The sequence below is a fragment of the Macrotis lagotis genome, chromosome 2 (genome assembly GCF_037893015.1).
Source record: "Macrotis lagotis isolate mMagLag1 chromosome 2, bilby.v1.9.chrom.fasta, whole genome shotgun sequence".
NCBI classification, from domain to species: Eukaryota; Metazoa; Chordata; class Mammalia; order Peramelemorphia; family Peramelidae; genus Macrotis; species Macrotis lagotis.
The window spans coordinates 32253362-32278802 of record NC_133659.1 but is presented as its reverse complement, the minus strand read 5'-3'; the positions used below and the strand labels follow the sequence as shown (position 1 = coordinate 32278802).

Genomic DNA, 25441 nt, shown 5'->3' with positions numbered 1-25441 from the left:
CCCCAGAGCTGACACTGGACTGGCGCCTCTGCCCGGGAAACTGCAGGACCAACGGGAAACCAGGCACCGGGGGTGCCCCAAGCGCCCCCTCCTGAACTCGCCCGTGCTCTGGGGGCGCGCCCTCTGCTGCTGCGCCCCCTCCTTGAGGCGGGGTCGGCGGGGCCCTCACCTGCTGCCTCCCCTTCCCGAGGGCGGGGCCGCCCGCCCCTCCCCCGGGCCCGGCCCCTGGGGTCTCCATCGATCTGGACCGGAGATGATTGGCAGCTGATGCGGTGGGGGCGGGGCGGCCTGGGGCTCCCGGAGGCCGCGGTTGGGGCCTGGGGGCGAGGGGAGGGCCGCCCCGCCCCCTCCCAGGCTGCCACGCGTTGGCCGGCCTCGGGGCGCCCCTGGGCCGCCCCCTGCCCGCCCGGCCATGGCCGACTCGTGGACCGTGCTGTCCAACTTCTCCCTGCCGCCCGCCGGCCGCCTCCGGCGCTCCAAAAGGTAGGGCCCCCGGCCCTGGGAGGAGGGCCAGGGTGGGGGCGCTGGCCCTTTCCCCCTCTGGGGGCGAGGTCTTGGCTGGGGAGCTGACGTCGGGGCGCCCTGCAGAGAAACCCCGCAGGTGGGGGCCTCCCTGGGCCCCAGGAGCCTCCCCGGCCCGGGCCTCTCCTTGTTGGGGTGCTGCCGGACAGCAGCTGCGGCCCAGCCCTTGCCCAGGGCCAGACCTCCCCAGGGGGTGGGAGGCCCCGGCTCCGAGGGGCAGTCCGGGGGAGAACCCCCCTGCTCCTTGGAGAACAGCGTGGACCCCTCCCTCCCAACAGCAACCTGCCGGACTTGGGAGCTGAGCCTCCCGAGGCCCAGGCTCTAGGAATTGGTGCACCCCAGCCGAAAAGCCCACCTCGGGCCCCTGCTGCCCCCCCAGGAGCCTCTCTCAAGGCCTCAGTTTCCTCATTTGTGAAATGAGGGGGAGAAGCCTGCGTCCTCTGAAGTCTAGTCTTGCTCTCCCTGTGTGAAGCTTCAGTCCTTAGAAAACTGGGAGGTGCTGCCTCTGGCCAGCCACAGGCGTGGTCCGGGGATGGTGGACTGGACTGCCAGCCCACGATACAGGGGTCTGACCTTTCCTAGGTGACCACTAGAGGGATCTTGGAGCAGCAAAAAGGATTGTCCACATGGGCAAGATGACTCTTACCAGGGAGGTGCCAAAGCCTCTGTGCCTTCTCCTTTTCCCAGCTCTGTAGGTGGGTTCTCACCACAAGCCCTGGATTCTTGCTGAGTTTGTAGGAGTTGCAGGCAACTTGATCAGGATAGCTTAAGGACTCAAAAGACCCCCCAGTCCCCATAGGAACCTTTCTGTTTCTATACCTATCTCTGGTGTCTTGGCATTGGTAGCTGATCACCCACAATCTTGGTTTCTCTCTCTTTTCTGGCCTCCTGGCTCATTTCCTTCACGCTACCCCACTTTTGCTGCTTTCTCACCTGAGGGTGCCCATGAACCTCCCAAAGCTGGTCTGTGGTATTAGACCAGAGTCAGGAGAGACCTGGGACTCAGTATGTCACATCATCTCTGGCTACCTTACTTCCCTTATCTCTTGCCTCTGTGACCTTTGAGAAAGTTGTTTCTTCTAGGGGACAGGACAAGCACCATTCAGCTCTCTGATGTTGCCTGTGGTTGCACTCTTGGGATGTCAGCATCTCTGAAAAATGTTGGTCTGACAAGGTTTTTGGGTCATTGTTATACCTGGGCAATTGAAGAGCAATTCTGCTTACATTTTAATTTATTGATAGAGTTCTCAAAGGTGTGGGATTTGTATTTGTGGCCTAGGAACTGACATCTGTCAGGCTGTGAAGAATCATGCATTTCCCTGGCCACCTGAAAGTGTCCTAGAAATCCTAGATAGATAGCATCATCATTTCATGCTTCATCCTATGTGGTAGGTTTGGTTATCCTGGGGTGAGACACTGCCCTACTACAGAATCACAGAAACACAGATTTCGAGAGTTGGGAGGACTTCAGGGACCCTCTTGTGATCATCTGTATCCAACATGTAGTCCTCCAGTTTCAAGGGGGAGGAATACCATCTTGTACTTAGGAAATTGATTTTTTGAACCTAAGTTCCAGATGTTCCATTTATCTCTTCCAAATTTCATCTTATAGATTTGGCCCAAATTTAGGTTTTTATGACATTGATGCCTCCTAGTTCACCAGCTATTGCTCTGATTATTCCTCAGTGGCCTTTGTTGATGCATCCTCCATATACCTGGCCCTAGACACTCTCCCTCTCCCCACATGTTCAGTCACTTGCCAAATATTATTTTTGCCTGCAGTGACATCTCTCCTATAGTTCCACCCATAGTTCAGGCTCTTCTTTATTCCCCCTCTCACACTCTGTAATCCTGTCCTACAGGCCTTCTCTTCATCATTCACACAAGACCTAGCAATTCCATTCTGAAAGGGTTCTGTTTGTGGGGTTCTATCTGAGTGCCCTGGGGTTCAGAAAAATTCCTACTAGGTTGAATTTTACATTATTTCTTGACAGTCAATGACTCAGTCCTGTGGTCTAGGTCTGGTAGGATTAGTGTAGGGACTGAACCTGTAATGTCATAGGTGTGGGGAAACTCCCTCTACCTATGTGGGTTGGCTCCTTTTCTGCACCATATATTCTGAGAGAGTTCTCAGAAGCACAGAGATGCCACCCAGTCATTGTGGACCTAAAGTGAGACCTGAAGGCAAGTCCTCCTGGCTTTGAGACTGGTTATCTATTGGACCATGTTGACTTTCCAATTTTCACTTCAATAAATATTTATTAAGCATCCATTATGGACCAGGCCCTGTGCTAAGTGCTGGGGATTCAAAGAAGAAAAAGACCAGCAATCCCTGACTTCGAGGAGCTTATAATCTAATTGGGGAAGACAATGCACAAAAGGAAAAAAAGGGGGGGGGGCAGCTGTGTAAGCACAGAGAATGAGCACAGTGACTGATTTCTAGCTTAAGGCCAGGTTTGTGAAGCACTGTAAGCATTCCTGCCTTTGAGCCTCTCAATAATCCTGTGAGGGCCAGGTGGTGTTTGTGTCCATTTGACAGTTGAGGAAACTGCCCATGGTAGTGGGTCACTCAGCCCTTAAGTGTTTCTGACTCCTGGTGCTTATTCCAGCTGCTGCTCCATGTTTTCTCTGTTATTTAGAGAATTGTTGTCTCTGCCAAATATGGATGACAGAACAGGGAGGTAGATTCTAGAACTAGTTGACAAGTGACTCAGACTGTTGATGATGATGGATGATGTTTGTCCTTCATTCTTGAAGAAGACCACTGTATCAGGGAGGGATACTCTGATATGTACTTGAGTTGGATTTTGGTGGTGGTGGGCTGTGCTGAATCACCAGCCTCACTGTCTCTTCCAGAGCTAGCTGGGTCCAGTCGCCAGATAGGAATCAGGATGCCTGGAGATGGCCCTTGATGCAAGACTGTCAGGGTGAAGAGATTGCCCATGGCCAGATTTCAACTCAGGGCCTTCTGACATCAGTGTTGATACTCTTCTCAGTGTCATCTAGCTACCCTTTGAGGTCTCTAGTGGCTTGGCCTGGAACTCTTGTCTTGTTGTTACTCTGTTCAGCCTTGGAGGGCAAGGATCATTTGGGATCTAGAAAGTGAATGAAATTGAGAAGTTGCAAGTCACTAGTGATCACAGCTCATGAACTAACAGGAACATTGAGGCAGACCATCAAATCCCCCATGTTTTATGGTTGAGGAGGTTGAGGCAGGCAGCAGTGAAGTGATTTGCCTAGGGTCTCGGAGCTGTTAAGTGTCTGAGCTCAGAGTCAAACTCAGGTCTCCTAGATCTAAGGGCAGTGTTCTTGTGAAGCTGCCAACTGCATTCATGGCAATTCAAGAAATCAGCAATCTCCCAAAGGAACATGGTGAGGTAAGGTGGCAGAAGGGAAGATGGTGGAACGAAACCAGGGAATATCCCCCAGACCACTCCAAATGCCTTTAAATTATGACTCTAACCAAATTCTGGAGTGGCAGATTAAATGAAATAATTTTCCAACCCAAGACAACTTGAAAGATCTGCAGGAAGGGACTGTTCCACCAGGGTTGGAAAGAGGCACAGTTCGACTCCAGCCATCCAGGAACAGCTCATGGGGCACCTAGATCTGTGGGGGCCTGAGTCCATGGCTGTGGGGCAGTTTCTAGACCTCTCGGCCTAGGAATTGCCAAGGACAACTTGGAAAGACAGTGAGAAAACTCTGCCTCACCAGAGTTAGCACAGAGTTTAGTCTAGCACAGGCCTCAGAACAGCCCCAGTCCTGGAAACCAGAGGCAGGGGAGTCAGCTGCTTCCAAAATGTTCAGCCCACGATAAAGGGGTCAGTGTAGACTGCAGAGGTCTCTGCTATCCCTGGGACAGGATTCTGTTGATTTGCCTGAGGCAGTCTGGGACCCATAGCAGAGCAGGGACCCTCCTCACAGTTCCAGGGCAGAGGGGAGTGCTTGTGGTCATCCATAGACCAAGAGAACAATCAGAGCCTCTCATAAAACTTGGAAGGAATTGAAGTCCTGGGGATGGGGTGTCCCTGAAAATGGTTGCAAAAACCCTCAAAGGCTTGGGAAAGTGTGTCTTCCTCCCCCTGGAAGCAGAACCCCACTTTATTTTTTTTTATTTTTAGAAAGATTTTATTTATTTTGAGTTTTACAGTTTTTTCCCCCATTTTTGCTTCCCACCCCCCACAGAAGGCAGGCTGTTAGTGTTTACATTGGTTCCATGTTATACATTGATCAGAGTCCCAGTTTAACGAAGAATTACAATCAAGTCATAGACTGAGGAATTGAGGAAACAACAGATGAAAAGGAATCTGACCATAGACAATTACTTGGGTCCCATGGAGGATCAAAATATATATTCAGAAGATGACACCATCAAAGCTTCTGTAGCCAAAGCCTCCAAGAAAAATAAGCATTGATCTCAGGCTATGGAAGAGCTCAAAAAAGATTTTGAAAAGTAAGGGAGGTAGAGGAAAAATTGGGAAGAAATGAGAACAATACAGGAAAATCATGGAAACCTAAGTCAGCAGCTTGGGCAAGGAGATATAAAAAGATGTTGAAGAAAATAACATCTTAAAAACTAGTTTTAAAAAAAACTAGTTTAGGTCAATTGGAAAAAGCAGACCAAAAGATCATGCAGAGTAGAAAGTCTTAAAAAAGCAGACTTGGCCAGATGGAAAAGGAGTTACAAAAGCTCTCTGAAGAAAATAATTCCTTCAAAAGTAGGATGGAGCTGAGTCAAGAAACAATAAAACAAAACCAAAAGAATGAAAAACTAGAAGAAAATGAGAAAACAACTGACCTAGGAAATAGCTCCAGGAGAGGTATAATTGAAAAATTATTGGGCTACCTGAAAGTCATGACCAGGAAAAGAGCCTAGACTTAATTTTTTCAAGAATTCTCCTGGAAAATTGCCCTGATATCCTAAAAACAGAAGGTAAAAATAGAAATTGAGGGACTCCACTGATCACCTCTTGAGAATCCCAAAATAAAATCCCCCAAGAATATTATAGTCAAATTTCAGAACTCCCAAGTCAAGGAGAAAATATTACAAGCAGCCAGAAACAATTCAGATAGCATGGCACTACAGTCAGGATTACACAGGATTTAGCAGAGTTTACATTAAGAACTTGTAGGACTTGGAATATGATATTCCTGAAGGCAAAAGAGCTTGGGTTACAACTGAGAATCAACTCCAGCAAAACTGAAAATCCTCTGTTGAGAAAAGATGGACATTCAATGAAATTCCCTTTTCTGTTGAAACAACCAGAGCTGGGCAGAAAGTTTGATCTCTAAGTACAGGACTCAGGTGAAGCATAGAGAGAGTGGATGAGAAGGACTAACTATGAGGAACTTAATGATTCAGAACTGAATTCCTGCATGGGAAGAAGATACTGATAACTTGTATGAACCTTCTCATTAATTAGGGCATTTAGGAGGAGCATATATGACAAGGCATAGGAGGTAGCTGAATACGAAGGTATAATATATTAAAGATGGGGTTAATGGGAAAGGAATGTGGTGGGAGAAAGGCAAAGGAGAGAGAGAAGATATTTCACACCAAACAGGCAAGAAAAAGCTTATGCAATGGAGTGAAAGGGGGAAGTTGAAGGGGAATGAGTGAGCCTTCTTCATTCTCATTGGAAATGACTCAGAGAGGAAATAACATATACGCTCATTAGGGAATAGAAATTTATCTTACCCTTGAGGAAAAAAGGAGAGGAAAGGAATGGGAGAAAGGGGATGGGGAGGAGAGGGAGGCTGTAGGTGATAGAAGAGGTAGTCAGATACAATGCACTTTTGAGGAGGGTCGGGGTGAAAGGAGAGAGAGAGAATAGAATAAATGGGGGTGGGAAGGAACAGGGTGGAGGGAAATACAGCTAGCAATAGCAACTGTGAGAAAAAATACTGAAGCAACTTCTCTGATGGACTTTTGATAAAGAATGTGATCCATCCCGGAGATAGAACTGATGGTGTCAGAACACAGACTAAAATATACATTTTTCTCCCCCTGCTTTATTTATTTATTTATCTGTTTATTATTTGAGGTTTCTCTCGCTTTGTGGAAGGAGGGGGTATTATTTCTACTATTACAGCAGCACTATTGTAGTAATGTGAAAAAAATTAAAGACTTTCAAAGGATCAAAAAAGAAAATGATCAGAAGGTTAGCAGATCTCAAAGCTCCAAGCAGGATAACTGTGTGACATGCTGCCTGATCAGCCCTTTTTGGCTGCCTTGAACTCTTCAGCTTTTTTATTTTTGTGGCTGTTTTTTCCTCTTTATCTTTTTTTGTATCATGGACCTCTTGGGCAGGCTATCTAGATAAGCCTGAAGTCAGACTTTTCTCAATTAAAAATATTAAATATATTTAAATAAATAAAATATTACATATATTTGAAATACTTTTAAATTAGTAATTAATGAAAGGAAACACTAAATTTCAATTGGAGGTGAGTGAAGGTAAAGATTCCATTTGTTACCCAACAGAGTTCACAGATTCCCCGTACCCCTGTGTTCCCCTGTAGTCTCATCACATGTGAAGAATTGGGTTTAGTTCTGGGTTGCCTCAGTGACTACAAAAGAGGAAGATAGGGAGCTGGAGAAAAGACTTGGGAGGCAAAGGAAGAATGGAGGCATAATCATTGACTCACTCTGTTAGAAGGACTTTTCAAGAAGATGATGAATTGGGGAAGACAAATTTCTTGCTTTGCTTCCCTCTAGGTTAGAGATTTTTAATTTGGAGTCTGTGAACTTTTTTATTATAATGTATTGGTAACATTTAATTGATTTATTTTATAATTCTATGTATTTTATTTTATGCATTTTATTTATTTGTTTTTTTAGGGTTTTTTTTTTTTTTTGCAAGGCAAATGGGGTTAAGTGGCTTGCCCAAGGCCACACAGCTAGGTAATTATTAAGTGTCTGAGACCGGATTTGAACCCAGGTACTCCTGACTCCAAGGCCAGTGCTTTATCCACTAAGCCACCTAGCCGCCCGAGTGAACACTTTTTAAACATTTCTTTTATATTTTTCCTTCCTATCCCATGGTTTTCTTTTTTCCTCCCCTTAGTCCTTATTCCTCCTACAGAAAATGACCAATATGTAAGCATGTTAAAAACAAATATACATGTATAATGTGTACTAGACTGTTCACTGTTGAGGGGAAGGGGGAAGAAAATTGTGTAATTTATGAATATGCATTTCATAATATATCATTGGAAAATTAAATAAAATATCAGTAAGAAAAGAAAACTCTTTTGTTGTTCTCAGAATTCCTGTTGGGTTTGTGTCTAATCTATATTTTTTCTTTTTGCATTTATTTCTTCTTCTGAGTTTGTGCCTTGAACTTCCCTATCACCATAGTAGCTTTTTATGGTCATGTTCTTTTTTGTTGTTTATTTTTTTTCAACTAGTTTCTTACTTTGAGCTTTATGTTAGAGTTGAACTCCTCTCACCTCGGGGTGGGGAGGGATGTCTGGTTTATATGCCCTTTTGCTCCTTTGAGAACTTCAGTGGAAGCCTGCAAATTTTATGTTTGTTTGTTTTTTTAGTCTTTTGCAAGGCAATGGGGTAGTGTCTTGCCCAAGGTCACACAGCTAGTTAAATATTATGTGTCTGAGGTCAGATTTGAATTCAGGTCCTCCTGACTCCAGGGCTGGTGCTCTATCCACTGTGCTACCAAGTGCAAATTTTTGATGCTTCCTCTCATCCAGGGAAAGGCCTGGTCACTGCTCTCCTGGTTTGAGCCTTGGTACTTACCAAGATAGGACCCCTATTCTTTTCCATCCTGGCACTACAATTTGGCATTGGTGATGGAGCTGTCAAATGGGGCCTGGTCCTATGCCCAGGGCTGGCACCAGATGGTGAGCCTTCCTTCTGCCCTGGGTATTGGCCATGCTCTGGGCTAGGTCCTACTCCAGTGTTTATAGATCTCTATTTTTGTCCTCTTAAATAAAATACCTTACTGGGACCTTTTATAAAATTATTATCCCACTCAGAATTCAGTTTGATATACTTTTAAAACTTGTTCAGAAGAGGGTTGAGAGAACTTGGAAAACTGCTGACTTCCCTCTGCAGTTTTTTTTGTTTTTGTTTTTAGGTTTTTTTGCAGGGCAAATGGGGTTAAGTGGCTTGCCCAAGGCCACACAGCTAGGTAATTAGTAAGTGTCTGAGGCCAGATTTGAACTCAGGTACTCCTGACTCCAGGGCTGGTACTCTGTCCACTGTGCCACCTAGCCCCCTTCAGCCATCTTCTAACCCTGACCTTCCAAGTAGTCTAGTTCCAGCTCTTTGTTGAATTTCTTCCATTTTCATCTTGTAATGTTCCTGAGATGATCTGATACAATTGAATCTTGTTCCATCCTTTCTATAGATGCATTCACTCCTCTCGGTAGGTTGCTGGTGCTTTTAATCTGATCCTTAGCACAGTGGATTTAGTATAGCACATAGGGGCTCTTAATGTTTATTGATTGATCAAAGGAGCTAAAGGAACTAATTTAATTTTTTTCAATTATTTTCTTCTCTCTTCCCATTTTCCCACTACCCTACTAGGAAAAAAACAAAAAAAAAAATAGAACTCTTAATAAATATGTACAAACAAGCAAAATAAATTCCCATGTTTGCCATGTGTAGAGATGTATGTCACATTCTGCATATTTGTCCCTCACTTTCCTATCTTGAGGTGGGTGGGTGACTGGCTTCATGAACCTTATAGAATCATGGTTGGTTATTGGGCTGATGGGAGTAATTAAGTCTTTCCAAGGTTGTTTTTACAATATTGGTTTTTACAGAAGTAGTTTTCCTACTTCTGCACACTTTTCTCTATATCTTTCTCTTCCAAGTTTTTCTGTAATGTTCTTCATCAGTTCTTCCATCACATTCTACGTATCACAATTTGTTCAACCACTACCCAGTTGATAGGCATTTCCTTATTTGCCAATTTTGGGCTACCACAAAGAGAGCTTTAATAAATACTTTTGCATGAATAGATCTTTTCCTCTTTCTTTGATCTCTTTGCAGAATAGGCTTAGAAGTGATATTGCTGGGTCCAGAAGGTTTGCACAGGTGGGACTTGTAACTGGTGTCCTCAGCTGGCAAGGAGACTGACCTGTAGCTGAGTGGTTTTTGGGCTCTCTTGGTGTGTTGACTGTGGCAATTGCATTGCATCAATTAAATGGTGATCTTCACAGTTGCTGCATGCTCCCTTTCTACATTTTTGAGTATCAGGAGCATATTTGAATGTGATGTTGTCCTTTTGGTTTATGTGTCTTATCTAAGGTAGCATTTTGGGGAAGAAAATTGCAGACCTGGACCTCAACAGATTTGGGTTTGCTTTCTGGAGCAACAGCTGACTTGTTCTTTCCTGTTGCCCAAGCCCTTCCCTTTTGTCCCCTCTTACTTAGTTGTTCCTGGTGTCTCTTCCTTTTGGCCTGCTTGTTTCTGTCCTCAGTCTTGGTCACATAGGACCTAACAGTCCAATGTGTGTGCCAGCCAGAGCGCTTGCAGGGTGGCGGGGGGGAGAGCAGTGACCTCCCTCTCCATGACTGGCCAGCCCTATTCACATTCTTCTTTTCATTGCAGTTGTAGGACGAGCAACCGGAAGAGCCTGATTGTTCCATCCAGCACATCCCCAACCCTGCCCCGGCCCCACTCGCCACTCCATGGCCACCCAGGTAAGTTGCTTTGAAGGAGCAGGGGAGGGGAAGAGAGCTTTTCAAGCAAGGCCTAAGAAGACAAAGGCCTTGTTTATCAGAGGCTGACCACTGGTTTATACTGCTTTGTTTTTAACCCCCTCACAAGGCATTGAGGGGTAAGATTGTTGCCTGGGCTCCCTTAGACAGAGGTTGGGAATGGGTTGCACTATGAATAAATGCAGGAAAGCCCTGTTTTGCTCAAAAAAAAGATATTGTACTGATGAAGAAATGTCCTTCTAACCCCAACTCCAAATTGGGTTCCCCTTTGTAGCAAATAGAAATACTCACTACACTAGTGAATAGGATGGTTTGCCGTAGCAACCCTGCCTCTTTGCCAAGAGCATCTATTCCGTGTTTGACTTCCTCTTAGGGATCTCCTCATTTTCAGTGCTGCAGTGGTTGGGTCCAGATGGTGCTTGCATTTGGTCTGTCCTTGTGATATGAGTGTTCCATTCCCATGTGAAAGTTTGCTCCTCCACAGACTGCTTCAGTCAAGGGCTTCCTGCTAGGTACATTGAGCTCTGAGTAGAAGCTTGGGCAGCTGGAGCCCCTGCCATCAGGTGGGACTGGCAGCCTGGGAGGGGGGCTAAAAGTGTGGAGAGCTGGAAGCTGTCCAAAGTGTGTGTGTGTGTGTGGGGGGTGGTGATCAGGAGACTGAAGAGCTTGAGAGCTGCAAATTGAAGGAAACTGAGAATGTGTGAGTTGGAGGAAGGATAGGACCTTGTCCTCAAATTTTCAGAGTGTAGCAGATCTAATTTAGATTGGGGACCCCTGAGGGGACCCTTGCCACTTAGAGAGTCTGCAACTGAAATGCTAAACATTGATTAAGCATCTACTGTATAAGCTCTACAAGAGTGGACTGGACCCCAAGAATCTTAGAACTCATTGGGGGTTGCCACATACACAGAATTAAATCTGGTACTTGGTAGAATGTGAAAGGACCATAGGAAAGGAATGTCAAAGTCCTGGGGTGCTCAGAGGTCCCACTGATACTTGGGTCACCTGGTAGGATCTGAGAGTGGGAGCTCTGAGCTATTGGGGGGAACCCTTGAAAGTTCTTTTGTCTTGAATATATTTGTTTCATTACACATTTCCCAATTGCATTTAAAATTTTTTTATATTTTAAAATTTAGAGTTTCAGATTCTTTACCTTTTTCTTCACCCCTTGAAAAGGCATGTAAAGTCATACAAAACACATTTGCATATTAGCCAAGAGAAAGAAAAATAAAGAAATAAAAAATAAAGGAAAAAAAGTATGTACTCATAGTTCCATCAATTCTTTCTCTGGAAGTGGATAGCTTTTTTCATCATTGGTCCTTTGGAATTGTCTTCAGTCATTGTCATGATATGAGTTTCACAGTCGATCATTATAATATCGATGTTGCTGTTGTACTGTACTCTCTTAGTTGAGCTCACTTCATTTTGCATCAATTCCCATAAGACTTTCCAAGCTTTTCAGAAACCATCCTTCTTGACATTTCTTATAGCACAGTGGCACTCCATCCTAATCCTCTACCATAACTTGTTAGCCATTTCTCAATGATGGGCATTCCTTCAGTTTCCAATTCTTTGCCACCATGTAAAGAGCTCTAAATATTTTTTATAAATAGGTCCTTTTTCTTTTTGATGATCTCTTTGGGATCCTGATCTAGTAGTATTGCTGGGTCAAAGGGTCTACAGAGTTTTATAGTTCTTTGACTGTAGTTTCAAATTGTTCACCAGAATGGTTAGACTATTTCATGACTCTATGAATAATGTCCTTTTTTTCGTATCCTCTCTAGCATTTGTCATTTTCTTTTCTGTCATATTAACCAGTCTGATGGTTGTTAGATGGTAACTCAAAGTTGTTTTATTTTGTCTTTCTCTAACCAATAGTAATTTAGTTCATTTTTCTTACATGACTATAGTTAGCTTTGGTTACTTCTGAAAACTGCCTGTTCATGTCCTTTAACCATTTATCAACTGGAGAAAAGCTCTTAATTTTATCAATTTGGGTCAATTCCTTGTATATTGGTGAGATAAAGCCTTTAACAGAGAAACTTGCTGAATCTGCCCCCCACCCCCACCCCACTCTAAAAAAATCCACTTTTCTTCCTTCCTTTTCATTTTGGCTACATTATTTCTGTCTGTGCAAAACTTTGTAATTCCATGTAGTCAAAATTTTCTATTTTAGTTCCCTTGATCCTTTCTAGTTCTTATGTGGACATTAAACTCTTACCTTATCCACGGATTTGACTAATAGATTTTCTCATGCTCCCCTAATTTATTTTTGATATCATTATGATTTGGACATAATCTTGGTATATGGTTGTGAGATACTGGTCTGCTGCCAACCAGCTTTTCACTTTCCCAACAATTTTTATCAAATGGTGAATTCTTGCCTCCAAAACTTGGATCTTTGGGTTTCTCATATACTGGACTCCACGGTTATTTGCTAGTTTGTATTGTGTACCTGATCTATTAGCCAGTAGAGATGATGACCACTTTGGAATACAGTTTGAAATCCCTTCTTGATTGATTTTTTTCCCTCCATTGATTCCCTTAATAGTTTTGACTTTCTGTTTTTACATATAGTTTATTACTTTTGGGGCAGCTAGGTGGAATAGTGGATAGAGCACTGGTCCTAGAATAAGGAGGACCTGAGTTCAAATGTGATCCTAGGCACTTAATACTTAGCTGGGTGACCTTGGGCAAGTTTTTGCCTTAGAAACCCCCCCCCCCCAAATTGTTACTTTTTTCCTAGCTCTTCTTTGGTAACATAACTAGTCTGGTACTGAATAACTAACCCACAAGCAATAATATTTTTTCATTTGTTTAGATCTCTTTATTTACTTGTGCTCAGATTTGTCTTGGCAGGTAGTTGCCTAAGCATTTTAAATTGTCTGTAATTTTAAATGGAATTTCTCTTGTTATCTCTTCCTGCTGGACTTTGTTGGTAATATGTAGAAATGTTGATGATTTATGTGGGTTTGTTTGTTTTATACTCTAAAAATTTCCTGAAGTTGTTAATTACTTCCACTAGTTTTTTTAGTTGCTTCTCTAATTACACTATTATATCATCTGCAAAGAATGGTGGTTATGGTTCCTTGTTGCCTGTTCTAGTTCCTTCAATTTCTTTTTCTTGTCTTATTGCTTTAGTTAGCATTTTTTCTAAGGATTTTTGCAAAGCAGTGGGGTTAAGTGGCTTGCTCAAGGCCACACAGCTAGGTAATTATTAAGTGTCTGAGGTCGGATTTGAACTCAGGTACTCCTGACTCCAGGGCTGGTGCTGTGCCACTGTTCCACCTAGCCACCCCTAGCTAACATTTTCAATACAATATTGAGTAATAGTGGTGATAATAGACATCATCATGTCATTCCTGATTTTACTAGGAAGGCTTTTTGTTTATCCACATTACAGATAATGCTTGCTCTTGATTTTAGATAGATATTTCTTTTTTTTTAAAGAAAGATTTTATTTATTTTAAGTTTTACAATTTCCCCCCATTCTTGCTTCCCTCCCCCCACCCCCCACAGAAGGCATTCTGTTAGTGTTTACATTGGTTCCATGCTATGCATTGTAGATAGATACTTCTTAACATCCTAAGAAAAGTTGCATTTATTCCTATGCTTTCAAGTGTTATTAATAATTTTTGTTATCTGCAGTGATGAGTTTGTTATTGATATGGTCAATTTTGCTTATAGATTTCCTAATATTGAACTAGCTCTGCATTTGAAGAATAAATCCTACCTTGTTCATAGTATATGATCTTTCTAGTATATTGCTATAATCTCCTTATTAGCATTTTATTTAGGATTAGATTCTTTTCTTTTTTCTTTTTTTTTAGGTTTTTTTTTTTTTTTACAAGGTAAATGGGGTTTAAGTGGCTTGCCCAAAGGCCACACAGCTAGGTAATTATTAAGTGTCTGAAACCGGATTTGAACCCAGGTACTCCTGACTCCAGTGCCGGTGCTTTATCCACTATGCCACCTAACCGCCCCTAGAGTCTTTATTTTCAAATTAATTTTGAATCTTTGCTTCTACAAGTCTTTATTGAATGTAATTTTTATTGCATTATGATTTAGAAAGGTATAGTTACTACTCCTATTACTCATTTTTCCCCACATATCTATCATATTCAACTTAAGATTTTATTGATCCTCCTTACTTGTTTCTCATTTTTTTTTTGTTTTTTGTTTTTTGTTTGATTATTTATCAAGCTCTGACAGGAGAAAGTTGAGGTATCCCATGAGTATAATTTTACTGTTTTTTTCTTCCTATAATTCATTTAACTTATTCTCTAAGAATTTGAAAGCTATGTTTGGGGGGGGGGTGTATATATATATATATATATATTTTTTTTTCTTTGTTTTGACATTACTTCATTGTCTATGGTGCCTTTAGTAGGATGTAGTTTTCCCTTCTTTAAATTAGGTCTATTTTTGCTTTGCTTTGCCTGAGGTCATGATTTCTATCCTTGCCTCTCTTTTCTTTCTTTAACTTCAGCTGAAGAATAATAGATTCTGCTTCAACCCCTTATTTTAACTCTGTTTTTCTGTCTATTTCAAGTATAGTTCTTGTAAACAGAATATTGTTGGAATTTGTAATCCATTCTGCTAGCTGCTTATGTTTTTGGATGAATTCATCCTATTTACATTTGAAGTTATGATTACTAACTGTATTTCACTCAAACCTATTTTCTTCTATTTGTGTTTCTCTCTTTTTATCCTGTCCCTCCTCTAAAGTCAAGTTTGCTTCTAATTTTCCTCCCTCCTACTTCATTGCTGGATAATATAAATTTCTATGCCCAGTTGAAATATTTGTGTGTGTTTGTGTGTGTGTGTGTGTGTGTGTGTGTGTGTGTGTTATCCCTCTCTGAACCATTTTATCTGAGTGAGGTTCAAGCATTGACCACCTCTTGCCCCCATTATCCCCTCAACTGTGAAAGCTCTCATTTGGGGGCCTCTTTTATGTGAAATGATTTTCCCCATTCTTCCTCTCCCTTTACCAGTGTAGCCCTCATTTTCATCTATTTTCTTTAGATTATCCAGATGTAAGCAACTCACTCATGTCCTCTCTATGCAGAATCCTCCTAACTATCCTAAGAATAATAGAATTCTCAGGAGTTAACATGCATCACCTCCACATAGAGGAATGTGAACAGTTGACACTTGGTGGAATCCCTTAGGATTTCTTTTACCTTCATAAGCTTTTTTTTTTTTTTTTTAGGTTTTTTTCAAGGCAAACGGGGTTAAGTGGCTTGCCCAAGGCTACACGGCTAGGTAATTATTAAGTGTCTGAGACTGGATTTGAACCCATGTATTCCTGACTCCAGAGCTGGTGCTTTATCCACTACGCTACCTAGCAGCCCCTTTCATAAGATTTTCTTGAGTCTTGTATTTGAGGACCAGATTTTCTCTTCACTTCTGGTCTTTTCCTCAGGAATGCTTGAAATTTCTCTATTTCATTAAATGCTGGTTTTCCACCCCTGAAGGATGATAGTAGGTTATTCAAGCTCTTTTGCCTTCTGGAGTATCATATTCCAAAGCCCTGCTTCTTTAATGTGGTAGCTGCTAGATCTTGTGCAACTCTGACTATGGCTCCATGATATTTGAATTTCTGGCTGCTTGAACTATTTCCTTTTTAACACGGGAGCTCTAGAATTCAGCTGCAATATTCCTGAGACTTTTCATTATGGAATTCCTTCCAGATGGTGAATGGTAGATTGAATTTCTATTTTACCCTCTGGATGCAAGATATCAGGGTAGTTTTCCTCTACAATTTCTTGAAATGTGATATCTGAACTCTTTCTTTTTGAACATGGCTTTCTTGTAGTTCAGTAATTCTTAATCTCAATCTATTTTCTAGGATTTTTTTCCCCAGTGGGACAGTTTCTTCTATTTTTTTTCATTCTTTTGCTGTCTTGTTGTTTGTTGATATCTCATGAAATGATTTGCCTCCACTTGCTTATCTATTCTGATTTTTTAGGAATTATGTTCTTCAATGGACTTTTCTACTCAGCCAAACCTGCTTTTTAAGGAGCTCTCCATCCACCTTGCCACCTAATTGTCTTTTTATAATTCTCTTCTCTTGCTCTTTTTTTCTTTATTCAGTTTTTCCTCTACTACTCTTATTTGATTTTTGGAAATAATTTTTTAGCTCTTCAAGGAATTTTTGTTGAACTTGTGTTTGAAACCTGCTTCTTTAAATCTTTGCTTTCATTGACATCCTTGTCTTCTTTTAGGTTTGTATCTTTCCTGTCTGTAGTAGGTTTTTATGCCTGGGTTATTTTTTGGTTGTTTGTCCATTTTTCTGACCTATTTCTTGACTTTGAACCTTTATGTTAAAGTTGGGCTCTGCTCCTGGTGACAGGGGGAAGAACATTATCCCCAGGTTACGCCTTTTTGGCTTTGCTGTTTTCAGAGCTAGTTTTGGGGCATCTCTGCTCTCCTGGTCTGTATTCTGGTTCTTTCCTTAGGAAAGGCCTTGGATCTCTTGGGACTGGCTGGAAGTGTTCCTCTCTGAATTATGACCTGAAGGTGTAGGCAGTGGAGTTGCCAAGTGGGAGTTTCGGGCTGAGTGTGTCCTCTACTTCCGCATCTTGGCTCTGCGTCAATCTGTCCCTTGAAAGTTTTTGAGGAGGGGAATGACCTAGATATCATCTCTAGTGAGTCTGAGTGAAGACTGTAGTTGTGAGAAGAGGGACTGTTGTTAGGGATAGCAGTCAGGCGTCTGAGGCAGGACTTCTTGGAAGAGAGGAGGAGGCCCTGGATTATTGGGGGGCAACCCTTCGAATGAGGCTCCAGAGAAGCTTAAAAGAGGTAGAACCTTGGAATCTTATGTGAGAGAGATTGGACTGATGTATCGGGTGGGTCCCAGGTTGTTGACTAGGAGGGTGGAGGGAAGAAGAGTGAGGCTATGGCCCCTTGGGAGTAAGGGGGGTATAGTTCCTGCTCTTGTCCTGAGAGGGTACTTTCTCTGGGAGAGCATCTTAGTGCCCTGGAACTTTGGATCTCCTACATACACATTTCCTGACCCTTCCTCTCTCCTTGTGTCCCCCTCATTTGGAGGATGTGATTTTCTGGGCTGAGGTTGGACCTTGTTCCCAGAAAGTTTCTGGGTGTGGCCCAGCCACACAGCCAGGGCTCCTCTACCTTCTTGGATTCCCTGGGCCCTCTGCGGCCCTGATGAGCAGGGTCCTGTCCTTGGTGGAAGGCCTAGAGACAACCTGGTCAGTATGTCCAGTTGTGGCGGGGGAGTCCAGGGGTGTTCCCTCGGTCCAGAAGTGGAGCCAGCCTGTCCCAGGTACTTACTTGTCTTTTCCTGGGCATGGTTTCCTTCTAACCCTGATTGAACCTTTTCCCATCCCATACTTCCCTCCCATCCATCCTGTGGCTCTTAGTGAGTCTCTGAAGGACAGGAGGGAAGATTTGCCTTGGGGGCATAAACCTTGGCCATAAGAGTACTTCCCCTTATCCCCTGGGTTGGAGGTTGTAGCCTCTGGCTTTGGGAGCTGGAGGAGCTGCTTCAAACTGGGTCTATATCCAGAGTCCTTGGGCTAGCACAGAATGCTGAGGGGACTGGCCAGTGGGCTAGTGGGCCAGGAGGTAGGGGCTGCCTTCAGAGTCAGAATGTCTTTTGACAGATTCAGATATAGGCCCTGGGTGCAAGAAAGACCTGCTCAGAAGCAGACAGCTAGGGGGCTTGGGAAGAGTACCAGGCTAGATGGGGGCCAAGGTCCTGAGGGTGTGGCAATATCATTGGCCATCACGATGGAGAGAGGGCAGCCTTCAATGACAATTGGGCTCAGTGCAGCAGTCGGTAGAGACTGAGAGGTGAGCCATCCCTCAGAGAACTTCTATTCTGGAGGGGAGACAGACAGAATTAACTGGGCTTGGGGCTGAGGAGATGTCCTGTCTAACAGAGGACTGGGGAGGAAGAGAGAGCCTTGGAGGCAAAGGTGCAGAGAATGGAAATGGTCTGGGAGTGACCTGCAGTAATCCGGACATGGGGTTCCAGCATGGGCACCAGCCTGGGAGCCCCCTGGAGCCAGAGAGTCTGCAGCTTCAGGGCTTAGCCAGGTGCTCAAATTGTTGTAGAGGCAGGTTGGGTACAATTGGGAAGAGTTCTTGGTTGACGTTTGATCCTGGAGGTCATTGGGAACCACTCGAGTTTACTGAGGAGAGTCTCATGGGTTTAGGAAAATCCCTCTGGCAGAAGGTAGTGGCATTTGTCCTTCGCTCTGGAAAAAGGTCTTGACATCAGAGCAGGGGGATGCTGTGACAAGCATGTGAATTGGATCTGAGTGAATTGGATCTGTGCTAAGTCATCTGAGTCCAGAGGCCAAATAGGAATTGGGCCGCCTGAGAGGGCCTTGGATGTCAGGCAGTCAGAGTGAAGTGACTTACCCAAGGTCACATAGTGAGTGAGTGTAAGAGTCTGAGTCTGCATTTGAACTCACGTCCTCCTGACTCCAGTGGGTAGCCAGTGGGGCTATCCACTGCACCACCAGCTGCCCTAAGACGCATAGTCAAGAATAATGATAACTAGCATTTATCTAAGGCTCAGGGTTTGCCAAGCACTTCACAGATATTGTCTTCTTAACAACCCTAGCAGGCAGTTACTGTTATTATCTTCATTTCACAGTTGAGGAAACTGAGGCAGAAATGAAGTGCCTTGACCAAGGTCATCTAGCTAGGAAGTGTATGAGATCAGCTTTGAACTCATCTGCTGACCAACTCTGTGTCCACTGTAGCCCTAGAGTGTAATGGGGTATCATGGAAGATGGGAGATGGAGGGAAAGGAAAAGGTGGGGAGCAGGGGGGAATCTCTGTGGACTCCAAGGGGCTGAGCCTTGGAAGAGAGGGGTGAGGTGGGGTACTGACCGACCCACTCCTCACTGAGCCCTAGTCGCATGGACCTGGGTAAGGTAGAGGCAGAGTAGGGTCTGAGTGTCTGTCCTCTGGGTCGGAGGCAGAGTCCTCAGAGGTGGTAGAAAAGGAAGGGATATCAATCAGTGTTGCAGACAGGCCTTGGCCTAGCTTGGATTAAAACTCAGAGTGACTTTTTAGCAGGAAGATGCAGGGGCATGAGAGCAGGGAGACCCGGGCCTCTTCTTTGGGGCAATGGAAGGCCTGCCTGGCTCAGAGTGTGGTTTGGGCCTGAGAAGAGGCCACAGCCTCCGTTGTCCTCATCTGTCTGCTTGGGTGTCTGGCCTCTCCTTTTGTCTCCTTTGCTCGTTCACTCCATCTTCAGAATTCAGTGAGGTGGAGATCTCAGGCCCACAGCCTCTGGCTAAGACAGGCTGGCCTTTGGTGTTGATGGTGGCCTGTCCTCATCTGCTGGGCTGGCAGACACCGAGGCAGTTGGGTTGCAGGCCTTGGGCAGCCCCTTGGGGGCCACTTTGGGGATCACAATGGCCATACAAGTTATTCTGACTGTGGTCCAAGGGCAGTGGGGCAGGAGCAACTTTGGGATGGCCCCTCTAGAACTGTCCTGGCAGGTGCTGCCCCTCTAGTACCTTAGTGTTCTGACCAGGACCTTCCTAGTTATGGGAGGGTGACTTCTTTTAGCCCGAACAGCTTGGGCTGCCTAAGGCCCAATGGGATGGCTTTCACCAGGCTCAGTGGAGATGCGCTGTCTGGAGACAGCCAGAGAGGACCAAGGAAGGGAGATCCTGGGAGCTCCCAGCCAGGGGCTGGTGCTGCCATACAAAGAGGCCCTGGGCAAGTCACTGCACCTGTGTCTGATTTCAAATCAGATGCTGTCTGTCAAGCATTTGGCAAATAGTTGGTGCTTAATCATGCTTCTTCCCATCCCTTTATCAGGAGGGAGCAGGATGAATGAAAGTTATGGAGCAGGTGGAACCTGATGCCCAGTCCCTCTCTGTTCTGCCCCTTGGCTTTCTCTCTCATCCGAGGACCTCTGGGAACTTGGGTTCCTAACAGCCTCTCCAGCTATCCCCAGGCTGCCCTCTTGTCTCTATGCCAAGGGGCCAGGTTCATGCCTCTCCCTGGACTTTGCCCTCTGGGAGGTAGGCAGGGGCTTATAAAAGTTGCCACCCTGCTTCTGAGATGATCAGTGTATTTGGTTGCCAAGGCCCGCCCTTTCCCACCCCACCCCCCGTACATGTTGGCAGCAGAATGGTTAAGACTTGAGGTGGCACCCCCAGAGAGAACCTAGGGGTGTTGAGTTTGGCGAGAATGGCTGGGCCAATATGCTGGGAGAACTGGGTTTGGTTCCATTTGGTCCCAGAGGGAGAAGCAGATTTGAGCTTGGCCTGAGGAGGACACCCTGCTGGTGGGGCTGCGCTCCCTCTGGCTGTGCCCGGTCACCCATGCTCAAGAAGGAGGACACATGTCCTGGGCAGAGTCATGGGAATGGGCTGCCCCGGGATGGTGAGTTTCCCATCTCTGAAGGTTTTGTGGCTCACCTGGGTGACCTCGGGAGATTCCTTTTAGCTTGAAGATTCTCAAGGACCCTGACTTGGGGATAGACTGTGGACCAGCCCTTTCTTGGAGCTTCAGATCCCTCCTGAAGGGCCATCCTGTCCACAGGCTGGCCTGGGCTGGGTGACCCTTCCCCTCTCAGACTTAGTAGGAGACAGGATACGAGGGGTGGAGGGGACCTTTAAAGTCAGTGAGCTGGTCCCTACTTGTGCAAAGACTAAATTGAGGCCTCCAGAGCTGAACCAGCTAGTCCCAAGGTGACATGGATGAGAATCAGAGACAAGATCTGAACTCAGGTTCTCTAACTCCAGCATCAGGCCTCTTTCCATGGCACCGTGATGCTCCTGCATCAGTGGAGGAAATTTCCCCATTAGAGGGTCTCCATAGGACTGCAGTTGAAGGTCCAGAAGCAGCTACCATGTTGTCTCCAAGCCAGCCTTCCTGACTGGCCCCCTTCTTCCTCCCCCATCCCCAGCTCTCTGATCCATCCCCAGTTCTCCATGGTCTGCTCTGGCAAGGTTTCTAGGCTTTGGGGCTTCCCCCATTGACTCCAGTTTCTCTGTTCAGGTTGGTCTTGGGCTGCTCCCCTTCATGTTCTCCAACTTCTGACCAAACCAGATTCTTTTCCCCCTTTCTCTAACCCTAGGAACCTAGGTCATCCAGGGGTTAGAGCCTCCCCAGTCCTGGAGCCAGGTAGACTTGAGTTCAAATCCAGCCTCTCAGGACCTGTCATTGTGACTCTGGGCAAGTCACTTCACCAATATCTGCCTGTTTTCTTAGGTGTAAGATAAAGTAATTACCGCGTCTTCTCCTAGGGCTGGCACACGGAGGGTGCTAATAAGTCCTTGTTCCTACTCTTTATTGCCTCTTCCCTTCCTGAACCTGCTTGCTGAATCCCTTCCTGGAAGGTTAAGTTCAGGTTCAGATGACAACTTTACCCCCCCCCCCCAATCCCCAGCCCTCAGTGCTTCTTCCTCCTGCCCGACCCCCCCAATCAACCTCCCTGTCCAGAGACTGGGCCTGACCCTTCCTCCTCCTTCTCCCTCCTTTCTGGGAACCTGAGCTGTCTTTGGATCCCCCTAAATGATTGTGGTACCGGCTGCTTTTGTTCCTATCTGATGGTGGACAGAGTTCCCTGACCTTCCCTGCCTGGAGAGCCTGTCCTGACCAGGCACACTGTTTCCTGGCTGTCTTGGGACTGACTCAATTTGGGCTCCCAGAAACTTTAATGCAACTGTGGTATGCCTCAAGGGCTGCACAGGCTGGGCCTGGGCCTGGAGGGGGTGTCTGGGGGCCTTGCTGATTCCTGGGCAATGTCAGCTTTGTTTGGGAAAGGCCAGGCCTCTGCTGCTGCCTCCATTGTCTGGCTGGAGGCAGCCCCCAAGCTAAGTGCCCTCTGCTGTTCTCCCTGCAGGTGGTAGTCCTCTGGACAGCCCCCGGAATTTCTCTCCAAATGCTCCAGCTCCACACTTTTCCTTTGTTCCTGCCCGCAGGTAAGCTGGTCTGGGTTGGGGGAAGGGTGCCCCAAGAGGCCTGGCCCAAATGGAGTTGGTTGGGCATCACTTGCCTTCTCTCCCTTGGGTCAGGCAAAATCGGGTAGCCCTGGTCAGCCCCAGTTGTGTGCATGGAACCCTTTCTCCCCAAACTGACCAGAGGAGAACAATTGCATGCCCACTCAGCCCATGTTGCCTTTGAGGCCCCAGCCCCATAGGATACCACATCTACCTTAATCCCATTCTGTCACCCAGGCTCTGACCCCTACTGTATGCCAAAAGACCCCTTTTCCTGGCTCCTTAAGTCCTGGGGGGGGGCATGGGACCAAGACCTTCAGCTGCTCTGGACTCTCCCACCCCAGCCTTTGTTCTTTGGACCACACACAGTCCCTCAGGTCCAGGGCAGGAGTGTGACTCTCTGGGGGATGGAGGAGGGTGATGTGGCTTCCCTGGCTGCATGCAGACCCCAGTCTGCCTCACTTCTCATTCCTCTGTCCAATTTTTCCCCTGCAGCCATGGACACAGAGCAGACAGGTAACCTGGGGGTATCTGGGGAACAAGTGAATTGGCCTGGTCCATTGAGTTCCTGTAGCAGGGGGTAGGGTAGGGGAGGTGAGACACATCCATCTTCCCAGGTCGGTCTCAAGATGGCCAAGGCTCTGTCGGGGTCCAAGGTGGCATTCCCTCCCTGGGAAACTGCCAGCAAATGGTACCCTGAGTTCAAATCCCTGCTGTGAGGCCCTTGCCTTCTTTGGACTTCTCTACCTTCGCCTGTAAAATGGGGGCATTGGACCAGGTTGTTGCTCTAGGTTGTTGCTCCAGGGTTTGTTGGAGAGGCCAACAGCCAAAGGCACTGCCTTTCAAGGGTACCAAGGAGCCAAGATTTCCTTGATAGGGACTCTTTCAGTTCTGGGGGATATCTCTTCTGCCCCCTAGCCCTGCCCAGGTCTTGGGGAAACCTCTCTGTCACAACCCTCTTAGGTCAGCTTCCTAAAGGTGGACTAGCCCAAAGTGGGCTTTGTGATCTTCCCCTCCCCCTTTGTAGGGACCTGGTGTGGGACATGGTGGTACTTTCCTGACCTTGGGCTGTTGCGGCCACCTGCTGAGGGCAGTCTCAACAGGGCTGCTCTGGCTGAAGGGCTGTGGGTCATTCACCCTCACCCCCCACTTCCCAGACTTGAATTCTTGCTCCCTAGGGTGCATTCTGCTCGACCTTGGATCTTGGGTGGGTCTCTTTCCCCTCTTGGTCTTGGGCTTTTGTATTTAAACACTGAGGATGCCGCTCTGAGGGCCCCTCCTAGTGTGACTAGCAGCTTTGAGTAGTATGTCCAGGTACTTGCATCGGGCTGCGGGAGGCATCTGGGAAGGGGGAGGGAGGGAGTGGAGCCAGTAAGGGATAGGGATGTTGTCTGATGGTGACCCCTCTGTGGGGTGTTGGACACTAAGGGACTCCATGGGGAGTCTGAAGGGTCAGTTTCTCCTGTGTTTACTGAAATGCAGACTGTTCCCATTTGGGGGCTGTCCGGGAGGACAGACTGAGTCTGCTGAGTCGTGCTCAGGGGGCCCTTGGTCCTCTCTGGGCCTTAGCGTCCTCTCTTCTCCAATGCCTGGGGTCCTCCTGGATTACTGTTGCTGGGACCCATTAGCCCAGTCATGAATTGGGAAGGGGATTTGGAGCTGGTAGCCACAGAGGTGGTGGCAAACAGGGATGCCATTTGGGGAGCAGGTGGCAATGGTGCCTCCCCAGGAGGCCCCCATGGTGGCCACAACAAAGCCAGAGATGTTGGTGCAGTCTGAACTGATTCAGACAGAGGGTCCAACAGTTTAGGTGCTGGTCTTTGGGTCTTTGTGGCCAAACCTGCCCAGGCCTAGATCCCTAAGCAGAGATGAGGGATGACTATGCCTGGTGCCTCTTGGGTAGAGTGCCTGAGGGTCCTCAGGAGCTTCCTTGGGGGTGTCTCACTAATGTGTCTCTATCACAGGACGGATGGACGGCGCTGGTCCTTGGCCTCTCTTCCTTCCTCTGGTTATGGAACCAACACCCCTAGCTCTACTGTCTCTGTAAGTTCCTGGGTCCCCCCTGCAGCCTTCTCAGCTGTGGCTGTAAGGGGGCTCCTCTCCCTCTCTTTCCTCTCCTTGGACTTTTCTAAAACTCAAGGAAGGGTTTTGGACTCAGGGGAGTGACTTGCAGGAGAGGCTGACTCAGGGAATGATGGAAGGAGGGGAAGGAAGTAAGGGAGGAAGGAAAGGAAAAGAAAGAAGGCAGGTATGTACAGAGGCGAGGAGCAAGGATGCCACTTTGGGTGGCATGTTGTGTGGGTGGATGTTGTGAGTGGGAGTGGGAGGAACGTAGAGAAATATTGGTGAGGTGTGTGTGGGCCAGGCAGGCAAAGACTGAGGGCTTTGTATTTTCCTCTCAAAGCACTAGGGAGCTGCTGGAGCTTCTTGGGAAGGTGACTGAGTGGGGCAGTGGGTAGAACAGCAGACCTAGAGTCAAGGAGACGAGTTCAAGGCCAGGGGTAGACACATACTAGCTGTGTGACCCTGGGCAAGTCACTTTGTCTCTGCCTCAGTTTCTTCATCTGTAAAATGGGAGCCTTATCAGCCAGCACCAACTTTGCAGGGTTGTGAGGATCACATGAGATGATATTTATACAGCCTGCTGTGGAAATGTTAACTTTTCTTACAGCTGTTCTGGAGTAGGGAAGTGACTTGGTCAGACGGGATCCTTAGGAAAATGACTTTCAAAATCATGTGTGGGATGGGTGGAGAAAGGCAAGATGGAGCCAGTGAGAGTGATCATAGGCATCAGAACAGACCAGGGTTGGGGGGTGGGCCTGGGGTTGCAGGGCAGGAGGTGATGTTCCTGGTCTGGCATCTGGTCGGTTCTGGGGGGGAGGGCCCAAGGCCTTGTGATGAGAGGGTGGCCTCAGGGAAGGCAGGGGAGGAGAGAGGAGTTGTGTTCTGACTTGTGAAACTGAAGATACACAAGGGATGTCCAATGTGAAGTGACCAAGAGGCAGCTGGGCACGGATGGGAGCTGAGTCAGCAAGGATGAGACTGGCTCAGGATGCAGGGAGATGACAATTGAATTCTTGGGAGCCAATGACAGAGACAGTCAGAGACAGATTCAGAGATAGAGGGACAGAGACAAAGACTGCCAGAGAGACAGAGATAGACAGATAATGAGAGAAATGCCACATGTAGGAAAGGAGGCTGGCACCTGGTGGCTAACCAGAAGGCCCTGGGGAAGGTGCCTGAGGCTCGGAGGCTGAGGAAACCCAGCCACTCTGGGTGGGGGAAGGAAG

The 25441-nt window shown here is 46.4% G+C and overlaps 1 protein-coding gene across 12 annotated transcripts in view; it reads left to right on the top strand.

Moving 5' to 3' along the window:
- MAST2 (microtubule associated serine/threonine kinase 2) overlaps positions 1 to 25441 on the top strand; it is a 156902-nt gene that overhangs the window by 105354 nt on the left and 26107 nt on the right. For 9 of the 12 annotated variants that reach the window (XM_074221544.1, XM_074221543.1, XM_074221541.1 and 6 more), the window contains 4 exons: positions 10100 to 10191; positions 22055 to 22133; positions 22647 to 22667; positions 24116 to 24194. In XM_074221544.1, coding sequence (XP_074077645.1) covers positions 10100 to 10191; positions 22055 to 22133; positions 22647 to 22667; positions 24116 to 24194 — 271 coding nt within the window. The remainder of the gene's footprint in view (positions 1 to 10099; positions 10192 to 22054; positions 22134 to 22646; positions 22668 to 24115; positions 24195 to 25441) is intronic. The other 3 variants (XM_074221551.1, XM_074221545.1, XM_074221542.1) reach the window with 1 other exon arrangement.